The following is a 26817-nucleotide window of genomic DNA, read 5'->3' on the forward strand; positions in this document are numbered from 1 at the left end:
ACTACTTCTGAATTTTGCCAGGCAGCTGAGGGCATCACCATTTTGAACAGGAGAGGGTGAGAGCGCAGCCTTTGCCTCCATTTCCCAGTCCTTCAGAGGGTGTGGAACCATGCATAACTTGGGTCTTTAGGGCCATGGGTCCAGGAGGGGGATGTCCAGCAACTTTTACCTCTTGGTTACTTTGAAATTTTAACATGATTATTTGAGATAGGCCAATTGGTCCTACTTTGGGGGGTAGCAGCTACGAAGGAAGTGATTAATTAATTTCTGCATAAAATTCCATTTATGAAATGTGAAACAAGCTCTAACACAGGACTCAAGGCATGACCTGTATGCCAGCTAGACAGGTACACTATGGGGACAGTGAGAGGTACCATTCTCCCATCTACTTCCTCCCCTCTACACAATCAGGGTGGGCCTCCTATGTCCTGTGGCCTCTTTCTGTCAACCTTTCTTCCTAGGACTCGTTGGGTTGGAAGGGATCACAAATGTTGACCCCAGATGACCACAGACCTGGCAAAGGACAAGGCAGATGGCTTCTCCCTCCGAGATTCCCTATGTGCTTCTGCCTGTGTGCCTTCAAGGAGGAGGTAGGTGGGCAAGAATGGAGGCAGAGGTGCCATCGGGCAGGGCTAAACCTTGGCTACCTGGCAGGTCCTTCATTTCACTCTTAGGTGACTGTAAGTCCAGGATGACCAAGGGGAATTCAACCTTCTGTGTATGTGGTTATGACGTCACACATGTGGAAGGAAAGCGGAGCTTGTGGCCTCTCTGCTCAGTGATGGGGCAAGGATGAAATGGATCCCCCGAGTGGCAACGACACTGGGACTGCTGGCGAGGGGGCAGGGATGAGATGTTCCTTTAACAGGGTGTAACTCAGCTGCTTGAGTCGCCTAGCCCGGAGGAGACCCTGAATTCCCATGCCTAGAGCAGAGATGGGGTGAGTTGTCTGAGCTCTGAACCCCACAGGAAGTCGGAGGATCGGAAAGCCAAGGTTATCCTTGACCAAGCAGTAAGTTCAAGGTCAGCCTAAGTCACAGGAGAGCCTGTCCACAAAACGGGGGAAACCTGGGTCATTTAATGAGGGGTTGTCTTATAAAGGTAAAGTAAGTGATTTTTTTGCCCAGTGGAAACCCTTTTAATACTTTGAAGAGTATGGACCCTTGTTCCCAATTAATACTTCCTTTTGTTACCTTTTTTTTTTTTTTTGGTATTTTGTGAGCACATATACTTTGGCACCTTTGAAAAGAGACTTTAATAAATAAGGGAAGAAGAGAGAAATTCATTAGTGAATGGTAATAAATAACAATAACTTAAATCTTAATAAATATCTTTTCTATATCTCTGTATCTGAAACAGATGCATTGCATCGAGTAGCTTCTCTGGTCACTGGTGACCACGCATAAACGGAGCTGTGTATGTAACGTCAGTCTCTGTAAACCAACAGGCCCTGGGGGTCTCCCTGGTGGGGGGAGGCAGCTGGGGGCCTTCCCCACTAGCTCTCCTACCAGGATGCTGCCGAAAACCACAGCTTTCTTCCTGTTCCCGAGGACATCAAGGAAATGCCTTCTGGTTTGTTTTTAAGCAGGAGGACAGCCTTTTGGGTTCCTAGCCAACTTCTCCCTACCCCATACACTGTTTCAAATTCAACCACCAAGTGTCCCCCCACTCCCAAATGCTGGATGTAGTCAACCTCAGGCCTTGGTTTTCAAATTCAAAGGTTATGATCTCTTTGTACCTCTGCTTTTGTTCCCCCCTCCTTTCTAGGGTGTGAATCTGTTGAGTGACAGGAAAATACATCTTTCTTATTTTCATCAGAAAATGTAGTGACAAGAGGTGACACCAGAATCAGACATTTCCCTGGTGTCTTCAGACACGTGAGCAAGAACCACTGGCTTGGTTCTCTGCATGCATGGGTGACTCGGACCGCAATGGGTGACCATGGACTGTGTCAGTTAAATGCTGGCAACAGCTAAGCAGGGACACCAGCCTTGAGCTTCTGGTGACATCACCTGCCATCCTGGAGTGCTCAGACGGCTGTTCTCACTCCTATCCAGTTGTCTGTAGCTGGGCCTTCTTCTACCAGGCTCCCACGATGGATGCCTTCCTCCTTCTTTTCCTCCTCTCCCTCTGTTTCCTTCTCGCCTCTGCCTCCTTGGTCCTCATCTTCCGTTCTGGGCAAACATTTCCTGGGAACCTTGGTCCCTTTCTTCGCACTGTAGCAGGAATGCAATACACAGCAGTCTCTGGAGCCGGAGTCAGATGCATCCACACCGTTTAGCGGAATGCTTTCTTAGAATATGGTAAACCAGGTTATCGTCTAAAAACGACAGGTCGTCGTCGAACGCAACCGGTCGGCAACATGCCTGGCCTGCTTTGTCACTCACTAGTCTTCTACTTCGAGATAAGTTTTTAAGTATTTTGTCATACATTGTCTCGGCCGCATCACAGGAGCCGCTACAATACCGAAAGATCAGTTCCTCCTTGGTTTCGTAGCCTAAACCCAAGTCAGTGACATTTAAGTGTATTGCAGTTAAGACACAGCCCCGATTTTTGCCCCTCTGGCCTCTGCGACCCTTCCCTCTGGAATTCTCTGGGCTGGCACCTGCAGTCTGCCGATTTCGCTCTCTGCGAGGAAGCACCGCCGCTTGTTTATCCGGTGACCTCTTCAGTCTCTTAATGGTGGCTTGAATAAAACCCATGACGTCATCAAACTGGTCAGGATAATCTTCAGGCATATTGGCTGTTCAACAAAACAGAAAACATCACATGAGACAACAATGATCATTTCAGGCAGTCTTCTGAACCAAACAATCCCTGGAACTAGCTAGAACTGTACCCCCAGCAAAGTGATCATCCGTTTAGGCTAAGCGTTCCCGGTGGTCCCCTAGAAGCAGAGGCTAAAGTGTGCTGTCTATCACTTTGCGAAATATTGGTGTCAACAAGAGAAGAGTGTTGACACGGTTCCTTGTAGGAAACAAGGCTTTAAGGGTGAGTTATTCATCTGAATGACGTCTGCCAGGTTAAGCAAGTAGACAGGTGTCTGTGACCAGGGTGGCATCTAAGGTCCTGTTTCATAGTCTTGAATACAGCTGTCATTCAAAGAAACCCTCTCAAATGCTCTCTGAAATGCAGACACCTGGGTGCCCTGGTTTGAGGAGGAATGGAGGCGCTTGCCTTTTCTCAAGCTGTTGCAGAATTCTGGTATTTGCGAGTATCAAAGCAAACTGAGAAACTAGAGCCTGAGGAAACGTGATGTCTTTTGACTTTGCTACTTTGCTATAAGTTTACCCTGACTTTGCCTCACTGAGTGGGACCAGATTCACACAGAGCAAACAAATATCTTTAAAATTCAACTTCATTTTAAAACCCATCCCCCAAACCTAAGGAAACGGAAAGGCAGATTATATTTGTATTTTACTGACAAACAAATGGAACAATTCTAACAACAACAACAACAACAAAAAAAATAGAATGATTTGAATATAAAGGAGAGGTTTTTGGGGACAGATGCAGGCTTGGGTCCAGGGGTGAAGCCAGCTATGGCTGCAGCTGCCACAGGGACCCCACTGTGAGGTTACAAACAGGAAAAGAGACCCCATGGAGGAAAGAGGAGAGCACACCAGGATGTTTGAGACTTCTGGGGAAGACATGGATTTACAATCTGAGATTCTGAGTAGCTCATTTTACCTGGGTTGAGGAACTAAGGGGGAAATAGTCATGGAATGATTTAATTCACACCAAATAGAGGGGGAACCTAGCCCCCCTTTAAATCAGGTATTAAGCTTTTATGGTCCTCTCATCCCTTTCCAGGCAATTCAGTAGGCTTTGGGTCATATGTGGCTTTTACAAGCTGTTAGGAAGAGTCGGTGGTTTCCATTTTTGCAAGCTCAGGAAGATTACATTGTGTCTATTCTATCTCAGATTGTTCTATCATAAACATTCTTTATCTAATGGTTAAAATGTGGCAAGAATCCTGTTGTGTAAAATGAAATCCAGCCAATGTGACTTCTCTCTCTCTCTCTCTCTCTCTCTCTCTCTCTCTCTCTCTCTCTCTCTCTCTCTGTGTGTGTGTGTGTGTGTGTATGTGCACCTATGTAGCATGCATGGGTGTGTGAAGAGGTGCTAGGTAAGTGCCTAGCTCCGCTACTATATTTTACACACACACCCTCAGTGTGATAAAAAATAATGAAAAGACTGGGAAAACTGGAATCAAAAGTACACCGTGGTTTGTTATGTGAAAATTAGCATTGGATGGCTCAGTTACTCTAAGTGACAAATTGCTTCAGTATTGACTTAGGTCCATTTACCTCTTGCTAACCCTTTACCTGAGCTGCGTCTCTCAGCCACCTCCATCTCTTTTGGGGGTGTGTGTATATATGTGTACACATTTGTGTACAGATGTGTGCAAGTGTGTGGAGTCAAGAAGTCAGCACATGTGCCTCCTTCAGCTGCTCTCTGTCTTATTTTGAGATATGATTCACTAAACTTGGAACTCACAGGGCTATCCTGGTTGACCAGCAGGACACAGGGACCCTACCATCTCCACCTCCCTCAGGCTGGGACTGCAGGCATGTCTCTGGTCACGGGTTTTTATGCGACTTCTGGGGGTTGAACTCAGGCTCATGTCTTCATAGCATGGCCCTTATCAGCTGAGCTAGCGTCTCAGCTGCCCTCACCACTCTGCAATCTGCTTCCCAGTCAGTGGTAAACTCTTTAACTCAGATCACTTGCCCTGTTTGCCCAGAGAGCTCCAAGGTTTGCTGTTGCCCTCATCTAAGAGCCGAAGCCCCGACTGGCAGAAAGACTGTACCTAACCCGGCCTCTGCTGTGCCCAGGCTTAGTCATCTCTGACCAAATCAACTTGTATTCATTCTCCCTTCCCAATGTTTGCTGGCATTTGAGGGACGGGGTGTTCCTTGCTTTAGGAAGCTGTCTTGTCCACAGGATGTCTAGCTGAGTCCCTTGCCTCTGCTCAGTTCATGATGGCTAATCTAGGTTGTCACCTTGACACACTTGGGGAGAAAGGACCTCAACTAGAATAATTTCCTCTATCAGTCTGGCCCGTGGGCATATCTGTGGGTCCTTTCCTTTCCTCTCCTCTCCTCTCCTCTCCTCTCCTCTCCTCTCCTCTCCTCTCCTCTCCTCTCCCCTCCCCTTTCCTTCCTTCCTCCTTCCTTCCTTCTTTTTTGTGAATTGATATAGGAAGACCCATCCTGTGGGCAAAATTATCCCTAGATGGGGGGGGGAGGGGCAGGGCTGAGTGATATAGGAAAGGAAGTTGAAGGTGAGCCTGAAAGCGAGCCAGTAACTAGAGTTCCTGCGTGGTCCCAGCTTCAGTTCCTGCCCCTAGTTTCTGCTTTGCTTTCTCCCCTCAGTGATGGAATATAACCTATGAGAAGAAGTAAACCCTTTCAGTCAGATATCTAGCACAGCAACAGAAACCCAAGCTATAGAACCGCTCTCCATCCTCATAACAAGACGATGAAAATGTCTCTAGGCTTGGCCAAATGTTCTTAGGGTCTAAATCACCCAGACCAAGAAATACTGCTTAAACATGAGCCTTCGTAGGGCTGCCTCTGCCTGGGCCACTGCCCTTCACAGCACCATATACCCCTCTGACATCGCCTTTAAGTATATCCTTGATGGTGACAGACTCAGTCACTGGCTGACCTCTTTGTTGAAAATGCAACTCCTCCCAAGCCTCTAGACCCTCCACCCTGTTCTTCTACCCCTGCTGTAATTCCTTGCGTGCTAACACCATCTAACTTGATCTTCTTTTTCATTCGTTCTCTGTGCTCTCTAAGAGGATAGCAATGCAATCATGCAGAAACTGCATGTGCTTCTGTTTTTGGATTTGAGACAGGTTCTTGTCTTGTAGTCTAGGTTGGCCCATGTTTGCTTAGTGCCCATTTGGACCTCAAACTTGAGATCCACTCCGGCAGGAACTGATGGAATATAAACAACTGGGGTAGAACTCTGAACCAGGAGACCCTGATAACGGAATGAGGTCACTTTTAGAGGGGAAAAGAAAAGTTTTAAGATGATACTATGGCTTCTATGGAAAACTGCATCTTCATGAAATGAAAGGCTCTAAAATAACTCAGATCTTGTGGGGGGAGGGGGGAAATGGTGAAGCCCTGAGCAGCATGGATACTTCAGACCTGAGAGGAGAAAAATCATTTCCCCTGCCTTCCTTCGAAGCTTAGTCCTATGGCCTCTCAGGCATGTCTTCCGTAAGAGGAGGGCCAGACACATTTCCAGAGGCTGGACCCCAAGAGGGTGCTTGGTTCCTATTATTTCCCTAGAAATGTTTTCTCGGGGCACTTCCTTTAGGGAGCTTTCTTAGAAAGACATCAGTTCCTTAAATTATTCTGCTTTAATAATACGGAAAACTGTTTATTTTCAAAATGATCGGAGTGTGCGTTTTGTTATTTATTTCACAAATAGTGAAATTAGCGAGGAGAAAATAAAGTGTGTCTGTGTTTAGTTATAAAAACTTTAGTTTTTCTTATATTTGTAAAAATGCTTAATTAGAAACCCAAACTTCTAAAATAGATATATTTGAAGTGACTAATTAAAATACAATGGTGCTTTTAATTTCTTAAAAAGGGCTTTGTTTAACAAAGGACTCACACTATGGGGCCTTTGACTCTATTTAACATTTCCTAAGTAGATCATTAAGTTAGGAACCCAGGAGGATAGAAGTTAAGATTGATTACTAATCAGCTGAAGAGTAATCAAAAGGGAGGACGAAACACAAGAACTCCACAGACGTTAACAGTAAGACGTTGGAGTTACAGGAAGTCAAGTTTCCTGGTTTCAGAAACTTGCGAATTTACCCGTGACACAATTTCATATTATCAGAGCCTTGTGATGACCTGAACCAATACTCCAGGGGCAAAATTTGGCTCTAGCACCTTCAACCTTCTTAAGAGAAATTTCCCCATTTTCCAGACTTGGTGGCCACACAGCTTTGTCACAGGCTCTATTCAGCAGATGCAACAGGTATGATGAGTTAGGTTGGCATCTGAGATAAATACTGAATGAAAATGATTAATAGTTTCAAATCTAGCATGCAACAAATATTGTAATATTTGACTATGTCACTGTGAGACAGTGCTTTTCTCTTATTTTAAATTCCTCTTGGCTCTTCCACAGAACCAGGGAAGAGCCTTGGCGAAAAAGCTTCTTGTTCATATGAATCCATACTCAAACCCGCACACATGTACAACACAGAGTGAGCTCCAATGTGACCTGCAGACTTGGGGTGACTACAGCCGATGCCATTCAAGTGAGGGGTAGTGATAGCACGGGATGCTGGGGGCAGAAGGTGTGCGAAAGATTTCTGTACCTTCCTTTCGATTTTGCTGTTATCTTACTTAAAACCACAAGCAAACAAACAACAGCAACAACAAAAGTGGGGGTGATGCCCGCCTTTAACTGCAGCACTCCGGAAGCAGACGCAGGTGCCCTTCTGGGAGTTTGAGGCCATTCAACCTGGTTTGCCTAGTGAGTTCCAGGCCAGCCAAGAGATTCTTAGCGAAACTCTGTCTCAAAACAACAAAAGCAAACAAAACAACAAAAGGCCTTACTGTCCCTGGGACACACAGGTTCAATGCGCTGAACTGAAGGTTTAGCTTAGGACTCCTCTTTTGATGGGGAGTCTCCCTTCCACCTAGATGCTAAGGAGGAATGCCATTTAAGCCCCAGCTCCAGGCTTTACCGGACTCTTTACTGAGCTGAAGGGTAACTTTTTTCTTTCATATTCTTAAAAAAATATGAGCAAACAACAGGTTTCAATGTGGAAAGTTTTACATATGTGAATTGTGGGCTTAATAATTAATTATCAGAAATGAGGATTAAACATCATATTTTTCAAACCATGAGATGAGTCAATTTCTAGTTCCAGGCCTTTGGGTGCCGCTGAGTTTCACTTGAAGACACAGCCCCATTTTATCATGCTTAGAGTTTAGGGGATGTTAGTGGCCAAATGATTCTGTAGAAGGGTGCTGAGCAAACCTCACTGGCCTGTTCTAGCCTCGTCCAGGCAAGTAACATCCTACCTTGAATTCAGAGGCCCACAGCCGCTTTAACCTGCTAGGACTGCACTGAGCTGAAGGACATGGGTTTAGATTCTCTCCTATACTATATCCTAAAGGCACTGCATGCCCTCACCCTATGAAAAGTTACAGAGTGTGAGCGCTACAAACATCCCTGACAATACTAACTTACCATAAAATACTTGCAAACCACGAAAGAAGAAGACCACGAGTTTAACAACCAAAAAGCAAAATAAGATAAAAGTAACGTAAGTAAATACACAATGAAAGCAGATAGGTCGAACACTTGCTTAGTTCCCAGATACGGTGTGGGAAATATGTCTGATTGAAAGCTAACGATTCAAGGCAAGATATCAAAGTTCTCAGTTGCTTGAAGTCATCCTTCAGAGTGTAACCAAATATTTTGGCATTGTTCTGTTTCAAATATTTTAACTCTGATGTGTCCTTTGTATAAACACTGCTATTTAAACAAATGAGACCTGTACGGGGTATGACTCTGGGAACAAACTGTTCACTACAAAGGCTTTGTCTCCCTCGATTATGGGGAAAAATACCACCTTAAGAACTAAGGACTGGGATTATCACTATTTTGTAAAGGCAACTGAATTTTTATAGGGATAATAGCAAGGGCTCTGAGCATTCCTTTTAACAGCTAAGCTAAAAAAGAAAAAACAACTTCCAAAATTCAGAGTGTTGTCTTGGTTAACATGGTTAAAATGTCAATTTTTTCTTAAAAGCTGTAGGTCAGCCATATGTTAACCCAAAGGTCACTTTTGTATTGGTAGCCATGTGTCCTCTTCAACATCTCTGCCAGCTGTTAGCCTATCCAAGCGGGAGGTAGCCTGAAGTAGTCCACACAACATGGGCATGCGACTCCTTCCTACTCGGGAAGTGGACGCAGAGAACAGCGGAGGGTTTCTGCAGCTGTGTCTGTTCCAGGAAAGGGGGAGGGGCTGACCCTAGCACCATAGTGTCTCTATGAGAGAAGAGATTTTCCAGGCCAACCTGAGACCTGCCAAGTCGCTAGGGAAGACACAGGCACTGATCGTGTGGGAGGCTCTGCCTCTCTACCGCACTCTACAGCCTCCAGCTTGGGCTCTGGACCTGCAAGGACAAACGTGCTGAGCTCACAGAGGGAGCCAAGGCCTAGCTGGCAACACAGATATACGACTCTCAGAATATGGCGGACAATGAGGGCTGCTGAGAAGCCAAGGACAATGGCACTGGGTTTTGATCCTACTTCATGTTCTGGCTTTGTGGGAGCCTAGCCAGTTTGGACGTTCACCTTCCTAGACCAGGATGGACGGGGGAGGACTTTGGACTTTCCACAGGGCAGGGAACCCTGACTGCTCTTCAGACTTGAGAGGGAGGGGGAGAGGAGTGGGGGGAGGAGGAGAAGAGTGGGGGGATGGGGAGAGGAGTGGAGTGGAGGGAGGGGGGAGGAGTGGGAGGCTGGGAGGAGGCGGAAATTTTTTTTCTCAATAAAAAAAAAATCTAAAAAAAAAAAAAGAAGTACTTAGAAGTCAGTGCCTGGAGGGCCTCGCCCACTTCTGAGACAGTGCTAGGCTTGAGGAGTGAGAGACCAGGGAGTGCTCTTGAGACACTGGGCAGTCAGTTGTGAGATGTAGTCTCCCATGAGAGACTATTCATAGGCCGAGGACAGGGAAACACCCTGGGCAAGGGGGGATTCGATCTGCAGGCAAAGGACACATTGCCATGTAGGCTGTGTCTGAGAAATAGAAATTATCTCTTGGGCATAGACATAAGCATATCCTTATGTGTGTCTACACACAAGCACACACGAATGTTTATTTCTATGAAGACATTAGCCTAGGATCAGTATACTTTCTCAAGAATGACTAATGTCATTTCATAGGAATCAGTCATCTGTACCTTCCAGAAAGGTACAAACACAATTTTCTTTCATTCAGTTTGAAAAGTTATTGCAAGAAATATGGTATGTGGCTATTATTACATTAAAGTTCTTCATATTGCAATGTTTTCTAAAGTGAGGTCTTAAACAAGAGCTTCCTTGAAGCACTTAGCGTAGGATCAGGGTGGAGCGGCTGCTTAGTCTCACAGGGTGAAGGGGAAACCTGACAGTACCGCTGCCAAGCTGCGTGGAACTGGACATTCCCATACACCTCCTTACAGACCAGAAAGGCTCAGGGGAGACGTGTTTGCTCTTGGCCCACGTGGTTAGTAAGTAGAAATTTGGCTGGTTTGGTTTCAAAGATCAGTGTAGGTCTTGTCCTGCATGATGCCTTTTTGTTTCCAAGTAAAAAGTCTACTGCTCTGTAGCTTTTTAAAGTCTGGTGGCAGAGCGAAATTAACGCAGAAACAAGGGCGAGATGTGCCAGTTCTGAGACTTGGAACAGGAAGTGGGAAATACACCTGCTATGGGAAAAGTCCGGTATGAACTCAAGTGCATTAAATAGATCTCAAAGTTAGGCCACCATGGGCCACAGAACAAAGAGTCTCTGAGAAGGGACAAGCCATGCCTTTTGGGGGCACCTCTCTCTCGTCTTGTTCTTGTATATCACTCTGAGGCAGATCTGCCAATGTCCCAGTCGCAACCGGAACACCAGCAGCCAGCAGTGGGGGCAGATTCAGACAGACAGGCCCCGTCTCCGGAAGCTTCTCAGGCTCAGTCTGGCACCAGTGACCAAGCTCTTGCTGCAGAGTTGGAGAAGACAGAGCCTGAGATTCCAGGCCTGGGTCAGTCCCTGACCAGCATGTGACCTTGGACAAGTAGCTTAGCCATCCTGAGGTCAACTTGCTGTCCTTTGGGGCGCCCTAGCTCTGAAGTCCTAAGGTGTGATCAGTTTCAGCTTTGGCTAGAAAGTGCTAACAGGTATTGGCTTCCAGCCACCTATGCAGGGAGCAGCATTCAGCTCAGCTACCATTATTAGCCTCCATGCCCCTACACCGTGAAGTCCCACAGAAGGTCTTCTGGGATCTAGAAGGCCTCATCACTTTACCTCCTAGCTCAGCTGAACCTGTCTGTGAAATTTAAACTAATCATTGCCAGCCTTCTACCAAACCAATTTGTGTTCTTACTGAAAAGAACCAGAAAGAAATGTAGAAAGGGCATTGCATTTGTACCACCAAATGCCCTGACTCCAGGCGTTGTCAAGCCTGAGTTTCTACCTGAGGAGGCCGTATTGACCCTGTTAGCCTCTGAGGGGATGTACTGTAACAACCTGTTCTAATCTGTCAGCCTCTGTCACTCAAGAGGCAGGTACAACTTCTTCAAGGTCTCAACTTTAACCCCTTTGTTTTCCCTGCACCAACTCTGTTGAGTCATCTCCAGCTCCCTGCTCCAATGCTACAGTCAGTCATGGCAACTTGTCCTAGCCCCAGAAGGTCATCTGTCAACCCTTGTTCTTGCTTGCCTGTCGGGGACCTCGGAAATGTGTGGCGAGAGGGCAGAAAAATGTTCTGAGGAGTTCTGCGTAGCTTTATCACTGTGCATGGTTTAAAAGTCTTCATCTTATCACATACTTCAACTTAGAATAAATATATCAGAGATCACTAAGTTCCAAATGCTGGACTATCTTCCTTTATCCAAGGACCGTCTTGCTCTCCTATTTTGGGTACAGAACAGATTTAGCTAATAAGAGGCCACTCTTGTTTAAATCAGAAGGGGCTCAGCAGCATCTCTTTTTCTGAAGCCGTCAGCAACTAAGGCAATTCATGAAGCCGGTCTGACCCTCTCCAGAGTGACCATGCTCTTTTCTCATGACCAACAGTGACACTGGCTTGTTTAAAGAGTCTCCGCAGTGTAAAGACCCTAGTGTTTGGCTGTTGTTCTTTTAAAGCATTTCTGGATCCCCTCAAAGCAGAAGAAGACGACCAGTCAGAATGTACATCACTTCAGAATACAGAAAAAGAGCACAGGGCATATATTAAAGCTACTTGGGCAACCAATATACCATTTTATTCAGCATCTGCATCCACTTTGACCAGCCCGGCACCTACTTATTAGTTATATGTATTTTGAGCTGTTAGCCTACAACTCAACTAAGAAAACTTAATAATAACTACATGTGAGCACAAACAATCAATAAAAACCCCAGTTGTGGAACAGTAGATTAATTTCATTATTCATATTCCAAGTGCTCTGATTTCTATGTATGAGGTCCATACTTTTATTACAGTAGTGATGATGGTTTTCCAGCCACACAGCATGGCTCCCTGTTGGGGAATGGCCATTCTCCTGCTTTTAAGTCAGGAAAATACCCTCCAGGGTGCCCATTTGTCAGTTAATCCATGGACACCTGGTGTGATTAAAAGCACTTTACAGCTAGCAATAACTACCCCATGCTAATGAGCACACAGCATGAGCTCTGGGGAAAAGAAAAAAAAAAGAGAAGACTTAAAAAATTAATTGTGCAAAAGAGCCACTAGGGAAACCGGTCTCTTGTGGTGTTATCAGTGGTAGCTGGCATTGGGGACTGAGGGCCCTGGTGGAAAGTCTCTACTTCCTCCTCCCTAAAGAGTCCTGTTCTAACCCCAAGAAGCCACAGGACTCTACAGCGCATCCTAAGCCCCTGGATCTTCCCCAGAGTAGAGGTGAGAAGTGAATTAAAGTAGCTCTGAGGGCCTTGGGGACTCCTAGGAGAACAAGAGGGATTAAGAGAAGAGGGCAGAGAAGTAAAGAGGTTGAAAAAAATCCACCTGAACTTGTCTGGTGGATTCCTATAGGTCAGCGGTTCTCAACCTGTGAATTGGGACCCCTTTGGGGGTCAAATGACCCTCACACTACAACTCACAAAGGTTGCAAAATTGCAGTTATGAAGTAGCAATGAAAATGATTTTATGGTTGGGATCACCACAGCATGAGGAACTGTATTAAATAGTGGCGGCGTTAGGAAGGTTGAGGAACACAGCTCTAGCTGGATATGAGGAAAGTGATTCTATCCTGTCCATGTGTTGGCAGAAATCTCTAAGAGCTCAGGAAGACTTCAGAGAATTAGGCACAAGCATCACGTGGAGAGAACTACATTTGCAAAACCTCAATGCTGCCTTCCTTCCTTCCTTCCTTCCTTCCTTCTTCCCTCCCTTCCTCTCTCTCCATCCCTCCATCCCACCATCTCCCCTCTTTGTCTTTTCTTCTCTCTCTCTCTCTCTCTCTCGCTCTCTCTCTCTCTCTTTCTCTCTTTCTCTTTTTTCCATCAGGCGAGTCATGTGTGAGTGTCCTGGGGTAGCCTGTTGCAGTCTTGTGTGGGGACAAGTGTGGATATGAGCTCGGGCTGCCCTGACTCAAAGTCTGATTCTGTGGTGCCCCTGGATGCTCTTCTCCCCACGATGTCCTAAGACAGGAACAGTCAACTCTACCTTTAGGTCAAGATTAACACAAGCAAAGGTTTGAGTTTGGAATGAATGGAAAGAATGGTTCGATGAAGTCAACATAGTATGTCTGTGATCATTCTTCACTGGTATTTATATCAGAGGCAGGGGAACAGAAACCACTGTGCATCTTCAGGCAAAGCGCAGGAGATCCAGGACTGGATCTCACCACAGTTTAGACTCCAAAGCATGTATGACAGAGGACAGACCTTTGCCTAGGCTCTGGTTCAGTGATTTGTGGACAGGGAGAACCATCAGTCTCAGGGGTGTGCGCTGCCTCTTCTGTGTTCCTAGAAATGCCTGACAATGAACCTTCTGAGCAGCAACAGACTCAACAGAGTGCCATGAATGGGATTTTCCTATATTCATCTGGAGGCACATGTCCCCTGAGAGTATTATGAGACAGCTTTCGGCTGCACCAGGGTAGCTTCATGGGGTTTTGTCTATTCCTCCAGCTTCACATCTGCTTTGTCTCTCAGGCCTGTGGTGGCCCTGCTGATGACCCCCCCTCCCTGCAGCCTTATTAGCCCTTCTGGTCCCTGACTGTGTAAGGGGAACTTCACCCCCATAGTTCTAACTTCATGGTGAGGATCGTGCCAACTAACGACAATTCAGACATAGTCAATTTAGGATCACGTGGTGTTAGGTGTTTCTGATTCAAGATTACAGCACCCACGAACAGAGTTGTTCAAAGACATTTACTTGAATCTAGCCACATAGAAATAGTCAGGTAAGTTCAAACTGAGGAGCAGTCAAGGAAACGATAGACATCCCCCCGAATGTCAGCATCAAGGATTGCAAGAAGGGATTAAAGAATACAGGAACCAGATAATCATATGTACTACGTGATTCTAGACTTAAAAAGTAATACAGAGGACATTATCACCAGGACTGGTGAAGCTGGACTATTTGTTGGACAAGTGCTTTACACTGATATCAAATTTCCTGACCTTGTAGCAGGTTTGTGCTTGTGCAAGACATTGTGTTATTCTTAGGAGATATATGCTAACATACTTAATGTTGTGACTTTTGCAGTGCATCCTCAAATGGCCTGAAGGGAAAAACAAATGAGGCGTGTATGTGTGTGTGTGTGTGTATGTATGTGTGTGTGTGTATGTGTGTGTGTGTATGTGTGTGTGTGTGTGTATGTGTGTGTGTGTATGTGTGTGTGTGTATGTGTGTGTGTGTGTGTGTGTGTGTAGTTCCCAAATGGTCAATCAATGACATATAACTACTTAAACTCACAATAGAAGAATTTAGATGCCCACCTCGACATGTAGAAGAAATAATTTTCAGTATTAATCATCTTCCCTTAGGTGCCTATTGAGTGCAGCAGTTGGAGTCCCAGGCCTGGGCCATTTGGCCCCCACACGACCATGGACTGTTTAAGTCATGACTTTTCAGCTCCAGTATTTTCTCAAAGCCTCACAAATGTGGTCTTTGATGCTACCAAGCTAGCCAAAGTAGCAGATGTGTCCTAGTGGTGACCCATACTTTGTTTCTGGAGTAGTTACCTCTTGTCGCCCTGGCACTCATGTCTTGCCTCCACCTGAAGCTTGCCTGCCAGCTGGTAGCAGGGGACTGATCTGAGAACAAGTGTGTTTCCCAGAAGTTCTGAAAGTTTGTGCCCGTTTTGTGGGAATCCTTACAGAAACCCATGTGTCTGATGTGTTCTGATGTGAGCTTTGAGATCATTAATAATGTTGCCTTAGACCTCACAGGCCAGAAAGAGTCAGAAAGGGACCAAGAGGAAATCTAAAACAGATTTTCCTGGAAATCTATGTTTTGGGGTTAGTTGATAGATTTTCAGCTACATACTTGTATTATTTTTAATCTACTAACCTAGAATCATAGTCTATGTTGAGGGCTGGCTTTGGGACTAGATGCCTACCTCAAGCTTGAAATATGCCTTCCCTACTTACTAGACCTGTAACCTGGGACAGGATGTAAATAGATCTAATTCTTTCATCTATAAGGTGAGATAACCTTGTTCCGTAGAGCTCAAACTAGCTTGATTTTAGGATGTTAAGTTATTTGCTCCAAACCAGGCTACTCATATGGATAGTTAGAAGGTTCTGGGACACTAGCTTTAGTAACGAGATGTATTTACATGTCCCTGATGATGAGTGACTTTATTTGACTGTGCTCATGCCTTGAAGCTTTTTAAAAATAAGAACACAAAACTACAAGCGAAAAATTTGCCTATTCTGAAAGCCCCACTCATGCGTAGTGGACTAATATTTGCCATACATCAGCTGTAGAGCTGAAGACACCCACATTCACCTGCTTGTCATAGAAAATGGGCAAACACATTTTTCTAGATAGAGCACTCCATAATCCCCCGGGGAGACATCTCCCAGTTCCCACCACTTCAGCCCCTCCTCCATCATCACCTGGGGAGACATCTCCCAGTTCCCACCACTTCAGCCCCTCCTCCATAATCACCTGAGGAGAATCTCCCAGTTCCCACCACTTCAGCTCCTCCTCCATAATCACCCGGGGAGACATCTCCCAGTTCCCACCACCGCTTCAGTCCCTCTTCCAGCTCATGCCCCTCTTCCTGCTCTGTCCCCCTTATATGTCTGACTACACTTCCCCTATAGCATGGCCACAAGTTCCTCATGTTGCTCTCTGGTCTGGAATGTCCCCCTCCTTTTCCTTCCAAATACCCACCATTCAAACACGCCTTAAATCCCTTTCCTGGACTTTCGCTGTCCTGTTCTCTAAATCTCAGGAAGTACGTTGCTAGGAATTCTTGGCGGCATGACTTTAGCCAAAGGATAGGTGTATCTATCTGTCCTACTGCTGCCTGTCCACTCACCTTTCCACCTGCCTATCTGTCTCCTTATAATTTACAACTAGATCCATGTTTGCCTTTTGGCATATGGGGGTATTTAACATAAAATGGCTTCTGATGGAGCTCAAATGATTAATTAGACTGTAAGTATTTTCATTAAGCGAAGGCCAAGATCACTGGATTTTAAAGAACTGTCACACATACAGTAGGAAAGGAAATGCCAGACATTTCCACTTTTGTGTTAGCTAACATTGACTCTTCTGAGCATAACTCTTAGGCTGATGGGCCAGTGCAATGTCCTATGGCTGCTCAATTATAAGTGAGCCCTGGAAGCATTTCTCTGAAGAACAGTTATTAGGGCTTGAGGAAGAAGATGCTGGTCTCAGATCTCAAGGTATCAGTGTCCCCTAAAAGAGTCTTCCTCACCGACTTTAATTTCAAGAGCCCCTTTCCAAGGGCCAGGCCTCCTTTCCCTCTTATATAGCGAGTTACCTTTCCTACTGGCTCCTCCGTACAGGTGGAAGCAGCGAGTGGGTGGTGCTTACCTATTTAGAGTTCCACATCTCAAAATATAAGATTTGCAAGTTTAACACCATCTACTGTACTGTGCTGGGTTGGCTTCATTCAAGTTTTCAGTTTTAAAGTCAATGCTTATTCTAATGGCTTCTCTACATACAATTCATCCTTGTCCCTTACACCGGATATGATGGGAGATGGCACCCAGGGCAGAGACCCTTACCTAGTAACCTTGTGAGTTACCGTTCAGTTTCATCATGGTTCACATGACGCTTTTTATGGATTATTCCCTGAAAACTTGATCGACAAGATTATTTCTACAGAAAACTTCATGTCCTGCTACCAACCTGATAGGCTGTAATCCCATTGTATCATAATAAGTTAGGAACTACCTGAAGTATAAAAAATGAAAGCAATCAGTTTTAGTTATCGGTTGAAGACCATCCAAGCCCTGTAGAGTTTCTCCCTTCCGTACAAAATATATTTTAGTGGTTTGGGTGAACACTGCCCCTAGTATCCATAGACCTATCTGCTGCCATCATGGACATCTGGCACTTTATACTTCACCTTTTCAGCTCTCAGAAGCATCAAGTTTCCCTGTTAGCCTTAAAATGCTGTAGCATCTGTATATTGCGCACTATAGAGACCACCCTACACTATCTCTAATCGGACAATGGCAGGAAGAGGCACAAATGAACCAAGGGGGCGAGAGACAAAGTCTTGGGTGCCTCCAAAGACAAACTGCAACCAAGTTTCTGAGTCAGTTTAAAATGGCCATGGGCCGTCTATTTTATAGCCGGCCTTAAGACAAGCCAGTCAGTTATTACTTCTATTTGCATAGTCACACCATGTATGAATTCGGGGTGCTCAGTTTGCAATGGACCCAGTGGCATGGATGCAGACCCAAGAGTGAATGTTCTGAGCATGATGGACAGGGCTCAGTGACTGTTAAAGCAACAGAAGTTCTTCTGCTTAATCACTAAATCCCAAGCACCCGAAGGAAATCATAGTGACCAAAATTTATAGCACTTTTTATTTTCAAATGAGATGAAATGACTTAATGGTTTTCTATACCAGACTTAGCCAGTTGCTCCACGTACAGTACAGGATATAAATGTCAGCACTGTGGCAGGGGTGTGCCGACACCAGTTGAGTAGTTAAAGTCTGCACACTGTCATTATTTTGCCTTCCCTGCACTGACAGCTTGCTACTGAATTGAACATACCTGGAAAGAAGTCAGTTGGCTTAGAACACAGCTCGGTTTCTCTTGGGGTAATTTCTCTGTCTAGGCTCTACTGCCTCTTTCCATGGACAAAGCAGATTTGGGTGTGTTCTGCTCTCATGAACAAAATCAGTAGTCAGAATCTTGTGCACAGATGATGATGCATCATTTGAGAAAGGAGACTCCATTCCCTCTCACATCACCCTGGGCTCTATGCAGTCAATGCCAATCAGTACTATCTTCCTTGTGTACTAGCTGATTAACTCACAGAAGCTGGAGGTTTCCCTAGGGTGTTTTCAAGCTATGGTGATGCAATCTTGCATGGCCACTAGTCCCACCTGGAAAGCATCTAAAAGTCCCCACGCCCAGGCTACACCTCAAACCAATTATATTAGAATCTCCTGGCATGAAGTCCACTACCCTCCTAGAGGACTCCATTCTCAAAGGATGGGTAAGCCAGGAGCATGGAGGCCAAGGAGCAGACCTGGTTATTACTGGCACGTGGGAGAAGAAAGGCTTCTCTTTTGTGGACAGTGGTAAACTGTTCATTGAGTTCTAAAGCCATTCATTTGTAAGAATTAACGGAAAGCTCAACTTAGCCAGCCCAGGTGGATAAGATACTTATACAGCGGGCGATTAAACCTCCAGGAATCAGCTTGCAATCAGTCATTGTGCTCTCCACTGATGTCTGAATTAGAGAACTGTTATTATCTGCCACTGTGTTCCTGTCCCTCTGGCTGGCCCTGTAGGAATAGATGAAGGAAGACAATGGCAGAGAGGGCGTTTAGAATTCCTTCTGGAGAAATGTTTGTACACTCATCCTAAGCTTGTGATTGATGTGGAACTCTTTAAAGATGAGTTTACTCCATTTATTGATGGAGAGTCTTGGGACTCATGCTTGAAATTCAGGGGGTTAACTACATTCCATTTTAAACCCTAGATCACTCTAGAAATCCTTATAGAATTTTACCTTCGTGGAACTTGTGCAAGAAGCATGTCACATGTAATGTTTGCTTCCTAGTACAAGACCACAGAGTTTGGTTTATTTCAGTCCTGGGGCTGACTTGGGCTATGGTGCTTCCTGGATGGATGGGTGGTCACGTCCACAGCACAGTTCAAGTGCAGAACATCAAAGTCAATAATTCTGGGGGGGGTATGAGTGGGTGGGAATGAGTATTTTGAGAGTGTGTCTATTTTTCTGTTGCTACCTTTGTTGCCTAGATACTTTCCCACCCATCACAGTCACTTGCTATGTATCTATCTCACTTTACCCAGATGGGCTTTTGAGGAATGGAGCATAGGTTGTATCAAATCATATCTGTAATTGCTTGCTTTTAGAATGCTAGCTTTTGAGTAGTAAACGGCAGGCTTGTTTTTAAAGTAAGAGTACCCTGTTCCTTTGTTCCTTTGCTTTTCTTTGAATTAGCATCCCGGGGTGTGTTCTGAATGCTTCTCTCTTTCAGCTCTGCTTGCTCTAGTCACCCTGATGTCTTCCTACCACAGAACTCTCAGTAACAGACTTGATGCTAGGCAGATGCTAGCCCTGGACACGGAGGCCCTTCTGGGTTCTCTCTGGCTGGGTTTTCACATATCCCCTTGCAGGTGGGGATGAAAATGCAAGAGGTTTTAGACTTAAGCACAGTGAGGCACAGTAAAACAGAGATAGAAGAAGAAGAAAAAAGAAGGGGGTGTGTTCTTAGAGGGGCAGGGAAGAAATGTGTGCTCTGGTGGTGTTTGGCTGTAATGGTGGTGGTAGTGGGAGATTTGTTGATGGGAATTATAAAGGGACATTATTCATAATCTCCGCACTGAACAAAGGATCCCTTGTTGCTTACAAGAAAGGCACCTGGGACCCTTGGGCAGCAGCGGGCAGAGGAGTTCCCTTAAGGGTTTCAGCGCTCTTCCCACTTAGCCCGAGAGTGGGGAGGCTCACAGCCTTCACGACTGGCCCCGGGTGGCTGCATGCCTGCGTGTGTGCGGGTGCCCTGGGGTTCACTGATGATGACCCAGGAGGGAGGGAACGGTTCTTACAGTCACTGGTCAGCGCGAAGGGTGCGCGGCGGCGGCCAAGGGAGCGGTCTTCGGCGGGCGCCTCGGGAAGCCTCTTACCGGCGGGCAGCGGGAAGGCGGACGCGGTGTGGAGCAACACCAGGCAGACAGCCACGACATCCCATAACTTCATCTTAGAATCCCGTCCAGCGGTGGCACCTGCGCGGGCGGGCGGCGTGGGGGAGAGAACCGCACCATGCAAGTTAGGCTCGGATGCCCAGGATCCCGGCGCTGCCCACAGACCTGCTCTCAACTCCACACTTCTCTTCCTGCATAGCTGCAGACCCGCGTTTACCGGAGCACCCATGGTCTCCCGCTCTGATCCCCGTGCACCCCAGGTGCAGCCCGCATTCCCGACCCCGCCACTGCTGACCACTTCTCAGCCCTCCACTCCCCAGATCCCAGATTTTGGACGTAAACTTATACTGCAACTTCTAACCCGCTGCTTCTACTGGCGTGCGGCACCCTACAGTCCCTCGGGGGCGAATAGGGTAGCCCCCATCCGGCTGCCTTTGCCAGGCCCTGGACAGAAACCGTCCCTCCCCACCTGGCAGCTTCCATAGTTGAGCCCTGGAAGCCAGCCTTCCACCCAAGCAAGCAACAGCAAGGACTAAAATCAAGCTCACTCCTCTGTCCCAGGCTGGGCCCTCCTTCCAGCTCGGTAGGATGCAGGCTCCAGTGCCCTGTCTGCCTCCCACCCTTCAAACAACCCGAATAAATAAAAATTTAGTCACCAGAACAAGTTAATGTGGAACTACAGACTCTGGCCTGCTAAAAGTGTCTGGGTTAAGTTACCTAACTTCGGAAGCATCTACTTGGCTTAAAATGCCAGTTCACTTCTCGGAATCATGAACATGAACTCAAGAAAAAGCTCAGCGAGGGCCCAATATCTTTTTAGCCGTTGCTAGTAGGCAGGGATTGCATATATCTTGGGTTTTTTAAAAAATCTTTCATGGTATACCCGATGATGCTCTTGCTTTTATTTTTGCAGCTCTGTGAAATTTTGACTCTCACCCTTTCCCTCTCAACAGAGATTATGGCGTCCTGTGCCCTTAGCTACACCAGGACCACAGTCAGAATCCTAAACACTTTAGGAGGCCTCGCCCCTCCACTATTCAAAGTCCTTTGGACTCTTAGGCCTCATATCCCTAGAAAGGGGGGCATGCAGCCTAGGGTGAGAGAGGCAAAAGGAAAGCCCTGTAAACCTGGCAATAGGTCCCAATCAAAGAGCTGGGGGTGGGGGGGATGAGGAGAGAGATTAAGTCACCTAAAGGTACGGTGTTACTCTCTCTCCCAGTGTTCCAGAGTTGGGGGGGGGGCACTGCCTGGAGAGCACTCTCAAATCAGAAAATTCACGCATTTGATAAAATAACCTTGACATTTTCCGTGGGGGAGGGCAAAACAGTTTCCAGGTAAATACCAAAACCAAAACCTCTTGGCAACATTCCTGTTAGTCTACAGGCACTTCCCTCCCTCCTTTCTGGGGTACATCCTCCCGCCCCTCACAATCTCCACCCAGAATTCCAGTCTAGGCCCCTTGATAAGGCCACCAGGAAAGCGTTTAATTCGGCCACCACCTCCCACCGCTGCGGAGACGAATTCATTTTCCATCCCTTGGGCGTCTGTTGCCTCCGCAGCTGTTGGGCTCGGAGACTGGGAAGCGACAGAACCACACAGCGCCCAGGTTCCGGCTGCGCGGGCTGGCTTGTACACCCCAGAGGAGGGAAAAAGACGCCTCTAGTTCCCTCCCGGCGCGCAGGCCCAGGAAAACTCCCAGGCAGTGCAAAGGCAAGGCAGAGAGGCGCTTCGTGAGCCGGAGCGGGGGAAGGCGAGGCCTCCCGCCTCTGGGGTGCCAGCTCTGCCAGCTCCCGGGTGCGTGCGAAATGGCTGGCGATCCCGCGCAGCAAGGAGGCGCGGGGTTAAGGCGCTGTCCCAGATCGCCGTGCTCGCCAGCAGGAAGCTGCGAAGGCACCAGATTTCCCTTCTGCATTACGAGGGTTTCCTCCTTTTTTCCAGTTTGGCTCACGGAGGGCTTTTAAAATTGGATGTGAAGAGCCTCGGTCAGAAGTGTGGCGGGCGACGCTGGCAAAGGAGGTGAACACTGGGACATTCACTCTCTGCCTCGCCAAAGGAGGCTCTCCATCTCATCCTAGGCCGGGAGTCCAGGGCGCCCAGAAAGCGTTCCCCCCTCCAATCCCGAGGCGGAGCGGGCGCACTCTTTATTGAGAGCCCCAGGGCCCGCTCCTCTCTGAGCCACCTTTTAGTTGGTGGCACTTGCTTCCCTCCCTCCCCACACCCTCGCTCCAGCTCCACACAGCTGGGGCTAAAGATGGGGTGTGCATCTCCTAGGAGGTTCTTCTCAGGAATCTGTCTGGGCCCCGCCTCGAGGCAACCCTGCTTATCTTCCCCAAAGCCGCTCTCTTCCCCAAAGCACTGGCGGGACCAGTCCTCGCTACGCCTGGCCTTTGCCGTGCGTGCGAATAGCTTAAGGCACCGACCGACCCGAGCAGGAACCAAGCTTTTACTCCGAGGTTGGTTTTGCCAAATGACCCCTCGTTCTCTCTCGGGCTTGGAAAACGGGTTCCCCTCTCCATCCTGGACCAGCTTATCTCAGCAGGGCAAAATTATTGGTGCCGCGCATGTGGGTACCCGGTGGGTCCCAGGACTTTGGGTTAAAGGATGCGCGGAAAGCCGCGGTAATGACTGCCAAACCGCCGCTCGCCGATTCTGAGTTCCCGGCACCAGGGGGCACCAGAAACCGCTCGGGCCTTGTAAGTGCTTGTGCGGCGGGTAGGCTGAATTGTCATTTTAAAATATAAAACCCTAGAAGAACCACTGTGTCTATCCCCAAACTAACTCGGGGATCTGTGGGCGTCCTTATGCGAATCCTCACTTTTGAGGCTTCTACTCTCCCGCTCCTTTTCCCCATTCCCCCTCTCCGCGCTTCACCTGAGGTGGTTTCTTGGCAACCTGCTTTTAGACACCCTGATCCTCTGTCACAGAAACAGCTTTTGAAGTGGGTGATTGCTCCCGTCGCCAGTCAGTGCCCCCGCACCTTTTTTGGGGGGGGGGAAATGGTAGGCTGGGAAGTTTGCTTGGGATTTGCTTTCTAGACCTGGAGGCGTGGGAGGAGAGTGCACTCTGAACTCGGGTGTTTCCTCTAGGGTCCGGACAGACATTACTAAAAGAGCTGTTGCCTTTCTCTTCTGTGCTCAGTGTCCTCGACTAAGGACGCATTCTTTTACCACTCCCCCATAACTGACCAGCCCAAGATGGAGAAAGGGGGTAAATTCGGGGTGCTTTGGAGAAAGGGGAAAAATATGGGATGATTCTGGAAGGCAAATCAGAAGGGGGTCCGTTTGTTAGATAGAGTTCTAGGCCCAGGATCACTTCAAACTCTTACAACAGTAACCTAGAGACGCTGCGGGCTTCCTGGACGCTAGACATTTGCCACTTGTTTAAAAAGACACCTCCCCCACCAAAGCGCAGAGAAATGGAGTGGGCATGGTCAGGGCAAGAAGGAAACAGCGAATCCCTCTTGGAAGGCTTGGTGGGAGGAGGTGCACGCTTATGGGGGTTAGTTGGATTGCCCCAAACAAACACAAATTCAAAATACGGAGGAAGCGAGAGTCTGGCGCTCTCTCACACATTCCCTGAAGGAACTGGCAGAGTTGCATTTATCCTGGTCAAACAGCACCAACTTGGCGAACTCCGGGCTTGGGCACGCTCATCCGCCCTGAAGGCAGATCCTGCCACAGGCGAGGCTCTAGGCAGAGGAACCCTGATTCGTGGGTTCCTTTTCCCTGGGTGGGGCTGGAAACCAACCCATTCAGGAATCTACACTTCGAAGTGGTACAAAGTAGTGTGTGTGTGCTGGGGGGCGGGGGCAGCGGGGGATTTCTTGGGGGATAGAGACCCAGAGTCGCTGGAGAGAAGAGAAAATTAAAACAAGCACCTCGAAGGCCTAGCAGAGACCTGGAAGGTTCTCAAAAGTCTTTCGAGACAGAACCCCGGGGCCGAGTCGCTGTCAGGAGCCCTTCTCCTAATCTTGATCCGCATAAGGGCATTAACAAAGTACTAGCAAAAGGCCCGAGAAGGGTAGGCATGTAACTTTGCAAGATTTCGCTAGAGGAGGTGAACCTCTATTTTTAGGTTCACAGCACCTTTGCAGCCCTCCTTCCCCTAGCTTAGCTTTCTTCCAGAACAGACCGAAACAAGCTCAACAGTAAGTTACACTCCGAGCTATGATAACGCTCCAGTTGCACTCTGGAAAAGACACTGGCGGCGGTGGGTTAGTGGATAGCCAAGTCTTCCACGGTTCCAGGACCGCACAGAGCAGCGCCCTACCAGGGTGGGTCATGGGAATAGCCCCCAGACCTCCAGCCTTTCAGGGTTCCAGGGCACCAGGCGCTCTATAGATTTTTTTTTCCCACGCGGAAAAGAGAACGTACCCTCGGCAAGTCTAGCGTTCCTCGGATCAGCTTGTCTCTTGAACTCCGGCTAGCCTTCCTGCTTTACACTCAGTAGCCCGCTTGGGGTTCAGCCGCGCCCTTCTGCCCTCAGACAACACCGTTGCCGCCCGACGGGTCCCCTCCAGCACGCTTCTCCCTTCTTACCTCGGATCCGGTCTCCGTAGACCCCCAGTTGGACATTAACTCCAAGTGGCCCGAATCCCAGCCAGGAGACCCATCCGGACCGCGGGCAGGAGCGCGGGGCCCCGCCCAGAAGGTCGGGATCAAGAGTACGCAATCCAGGGGTCGCGCCGGACAGCGAGGACACGCAGGAGGCGGCGGCCACCGTGCCAGCCGCCGCCGCCGCCGCCACCGCCACCGCCGCGAGGAGCGAGAAGGCTGCCGACACCTCCCACACCGGCCTCCTGGACCCCAAGAAGACCAAGTCTGAACAGCAGCCCCTGCTGTGGCTGAGGGGTGACACGGCTGCGCGCGCGGAGCTCTGGGCTGGAGCTGCACCGGGCTGGGGCGCTGCGGGTGGCTCAGAGGCAATCGCCTCACTCTGCACCTCCTCGGGGCGCGGTGGCTGAGAGTATGAGGCGGGCCTGTCTGATGATGCCGAGGTCTTGCCTGGAGATCCGAACGAGACACCACGTCAAATCGCGCTGGCAGTCCCTTGAAGACATGAGGGCGCCAGGAGTGCAGGCTGGTCGTGGAGAGCCCGGGCCGGGGGCCGGGGTTGGGGAGTGGGGGGCGCGGAACCGGGACGGGGGGGAGGGGACGTCCGGAGGCAGTGACGGCCTGGGCTTGGGGGAGGAACGGAGATCCGGGGAAGAGGCGCTGGAGCTGCGGAGGCGCGGGCTTGGGGTGCGAGTGGGTGACGCGGAGCGCCCTCCCAGGGGTGCAGGAACCTCCGCGGGGCTCGCTCCTTCTAGCCGGGTAGATCCACAGAAACGCCGGGAGCTTAGCTCACAGCAGCCCCAGGGGACAATCGCAACTTGGTGGCGACGTCCGGAGCTCCTAAGGAGGGCGCTCTGACTGCTGGAGGCTACTCTGAGGCTTCCTTCGCGCCCGTCGAAGGCTGTCCTTCCTCCTGGACTGTTGCGCCCTCCCGCTTTTCTGCAAGGCAGAAGGCTGTGTCAAGAAGACAACTGCCTGCCGAAGTTCTCCCAGCACCGAGAAGAAGCGCGGAACAGCAGGGAGAAGAGAGCAGAGCGTTTGCCAAGGGACGCTGCGAGTGGGGATGCATTTATAGAGCTCTCACTGCGTGACGTGCCCTCCAGTGGCTTTTCTGATTCGCTTTCTGACCTAAACACACATTAGTTTAGTCCCCATGGTAGGGCCAACACGGTCTCTAAATATCTGCTGGCTGAAGTCAGAGGCTTTGCATATCATGTATTACATGGCAGGCAGTGAAGAAGGCTTTTGAGGCTGGCCGACTGCTCAGTCCTAGGCTCCGTTTCCATGCCGTTGTAATATAATACCAGACTTGGGGTAGGCACATACATTCAAAATCCCAATTCCAGAGGCGTAAGATCACTTTATCAGGAAGAGGTCAAGGGAGGTAGGGCAAAACCTGCCTTGGTCCAGAGTTTTGAAAAAGTGTTTGGGGAACCTAAGGAAGCAGAGGCCTGGGTCCAGCAGTTTGCAGCGGGATAGACTGGGCCTTCCTTCCAGAGCTCTGAGAAGGGGAGAGGTAGAGACCTTTTCAGCATTCCTCCTGTTGGTTAGCTGAACACCAGAAGCAGCCAGGAACCTTCCTGGTAAAGGACAAGAGGAGGACAAGTCCTTGCACAGCCTACGCATGGCTGAACTGTAAATACATTCTCTTCACAGAGGCATGGAATTTACTCTATCTTTGATATAGGCTAAATAAGGTACGTCTCTGCTCAGGGAAACCTGTTCGCTAGAAACCACTGGACCAGAATTTAGGAGGATCTCTTTAATTTTCTTAGTCTGCGACAGGGAAAGCATAAACAGGCTCGCTTTACATCTATGCACATCTTATTTCATGACTCATCCGGTTGTTGGGGAGTATGTGTCCCTGAAGAAGCGGAGACAATAGATGGGGGAAATGTGTGTGGCAATGTGGGGGGAAGATCACATATTATTACAAGTGCTCAGAGTCAAAGATCAGCTCCTTTGGAGGCTTGTCAGTGAAGTTAGCGTGGGCGGAAAATTGTTCTTACTAACATTACTGTGATTGAGAGATTAAACCAAGTGCAAAGCAAGCCTTCCAAACACACCTCACCTGGAAGCAGGATGCTCTCCGCTGTCTGCACAATGTGTTACTTCCTTCTTTATAGAGGCATGGTAGCAGAGTATCTTAGGTTGGGACCAAGGAAAAGCTCAATATATTCATTCCCA

General features: G+C 48.2%; 1 protein-coding gene across 5 annotated transcripts; it reads right to left on the minus strand.

Annotated features, from left to right (window-relative positions):
• Positions 1-1216: 1216 nt before the first annotated feature.
• Positions 1217-25001, minus strand: Gdnf (glial cell derived neurotrophic factor). 5 transcript variants are annotated; one of them, XM_041631278.1, is made up of 3 exons: positions 24616-25001; positions 20060-20158; positions 1217-2743 (listed from the first exon to the last, which is right to left on the minus strand). In XM_041631278.1, exons 2-3 carry the CDS (start codon positions 20130-20132, stop codon positions 2259-2261), a joined length of 558 nt encoding a protein of 185 aa, XP_041487212.1. In that variant the 5' UTR covers positions 20133-20158; positions 24616-25001; the 3' UTR covers positions 1217-2258. The 5 variants fall into 5 exon arrangements, with proteins under 5 accessions (XP_041487212.1, XP_041487211.1, XP_041487208.1 ...); XM_041631277.1 differs by having other exon boundaries at positions 19982-20158; XM_041631274.1 differs by lacking the exon at positions 24616-25001 and adding an exon at positions 21577-21610 and having other exon boundaries at positions 19982-20158.
• Between the last annotated feature and the right edge of the window lie 1816 nt (positions 25002-26817).

This window comes from Microtus oregoni, unplaced genomic scaffold (assembly GCF_018167655.1).
Source record: "Microtus oregoni isolate MIOR12 unplaced genomic scaffold, Mior012 000036F_ref0000092, whole genome shotgun sequence".
NCBI classification, from domain to species: domain Eukaryota; kingdom Metazoa; phylum Chordata; class Mammalia; order Rodentia; family Cricetidae; genus Microtus; species Microtus oregoni.

Bases quoted from the DNA above. Each gene is read 5' to 3' on its own strand.
- Gdnf (XM_041631274.1), bottom strand. From the start codon at position 21,610: ATGGAAAATGAATTCGTCTCCGCAGCGGTGGGAG. The intron at 20,159-21,576 runs GTGGTGGCCGAA...CCGCCCGCGCAG, and splicing joins CGTCTCCGCAGCGGTGGGAG to GTGCCACCGCTGGACGGGAT. The intron at 2,744-19,981 runs GTAAGAACCGTT...TTTGTTGAACAG, and splicing joins CTTCGCGCTGACCAGTGACT to CCAATATGCCTGAAGATTAT.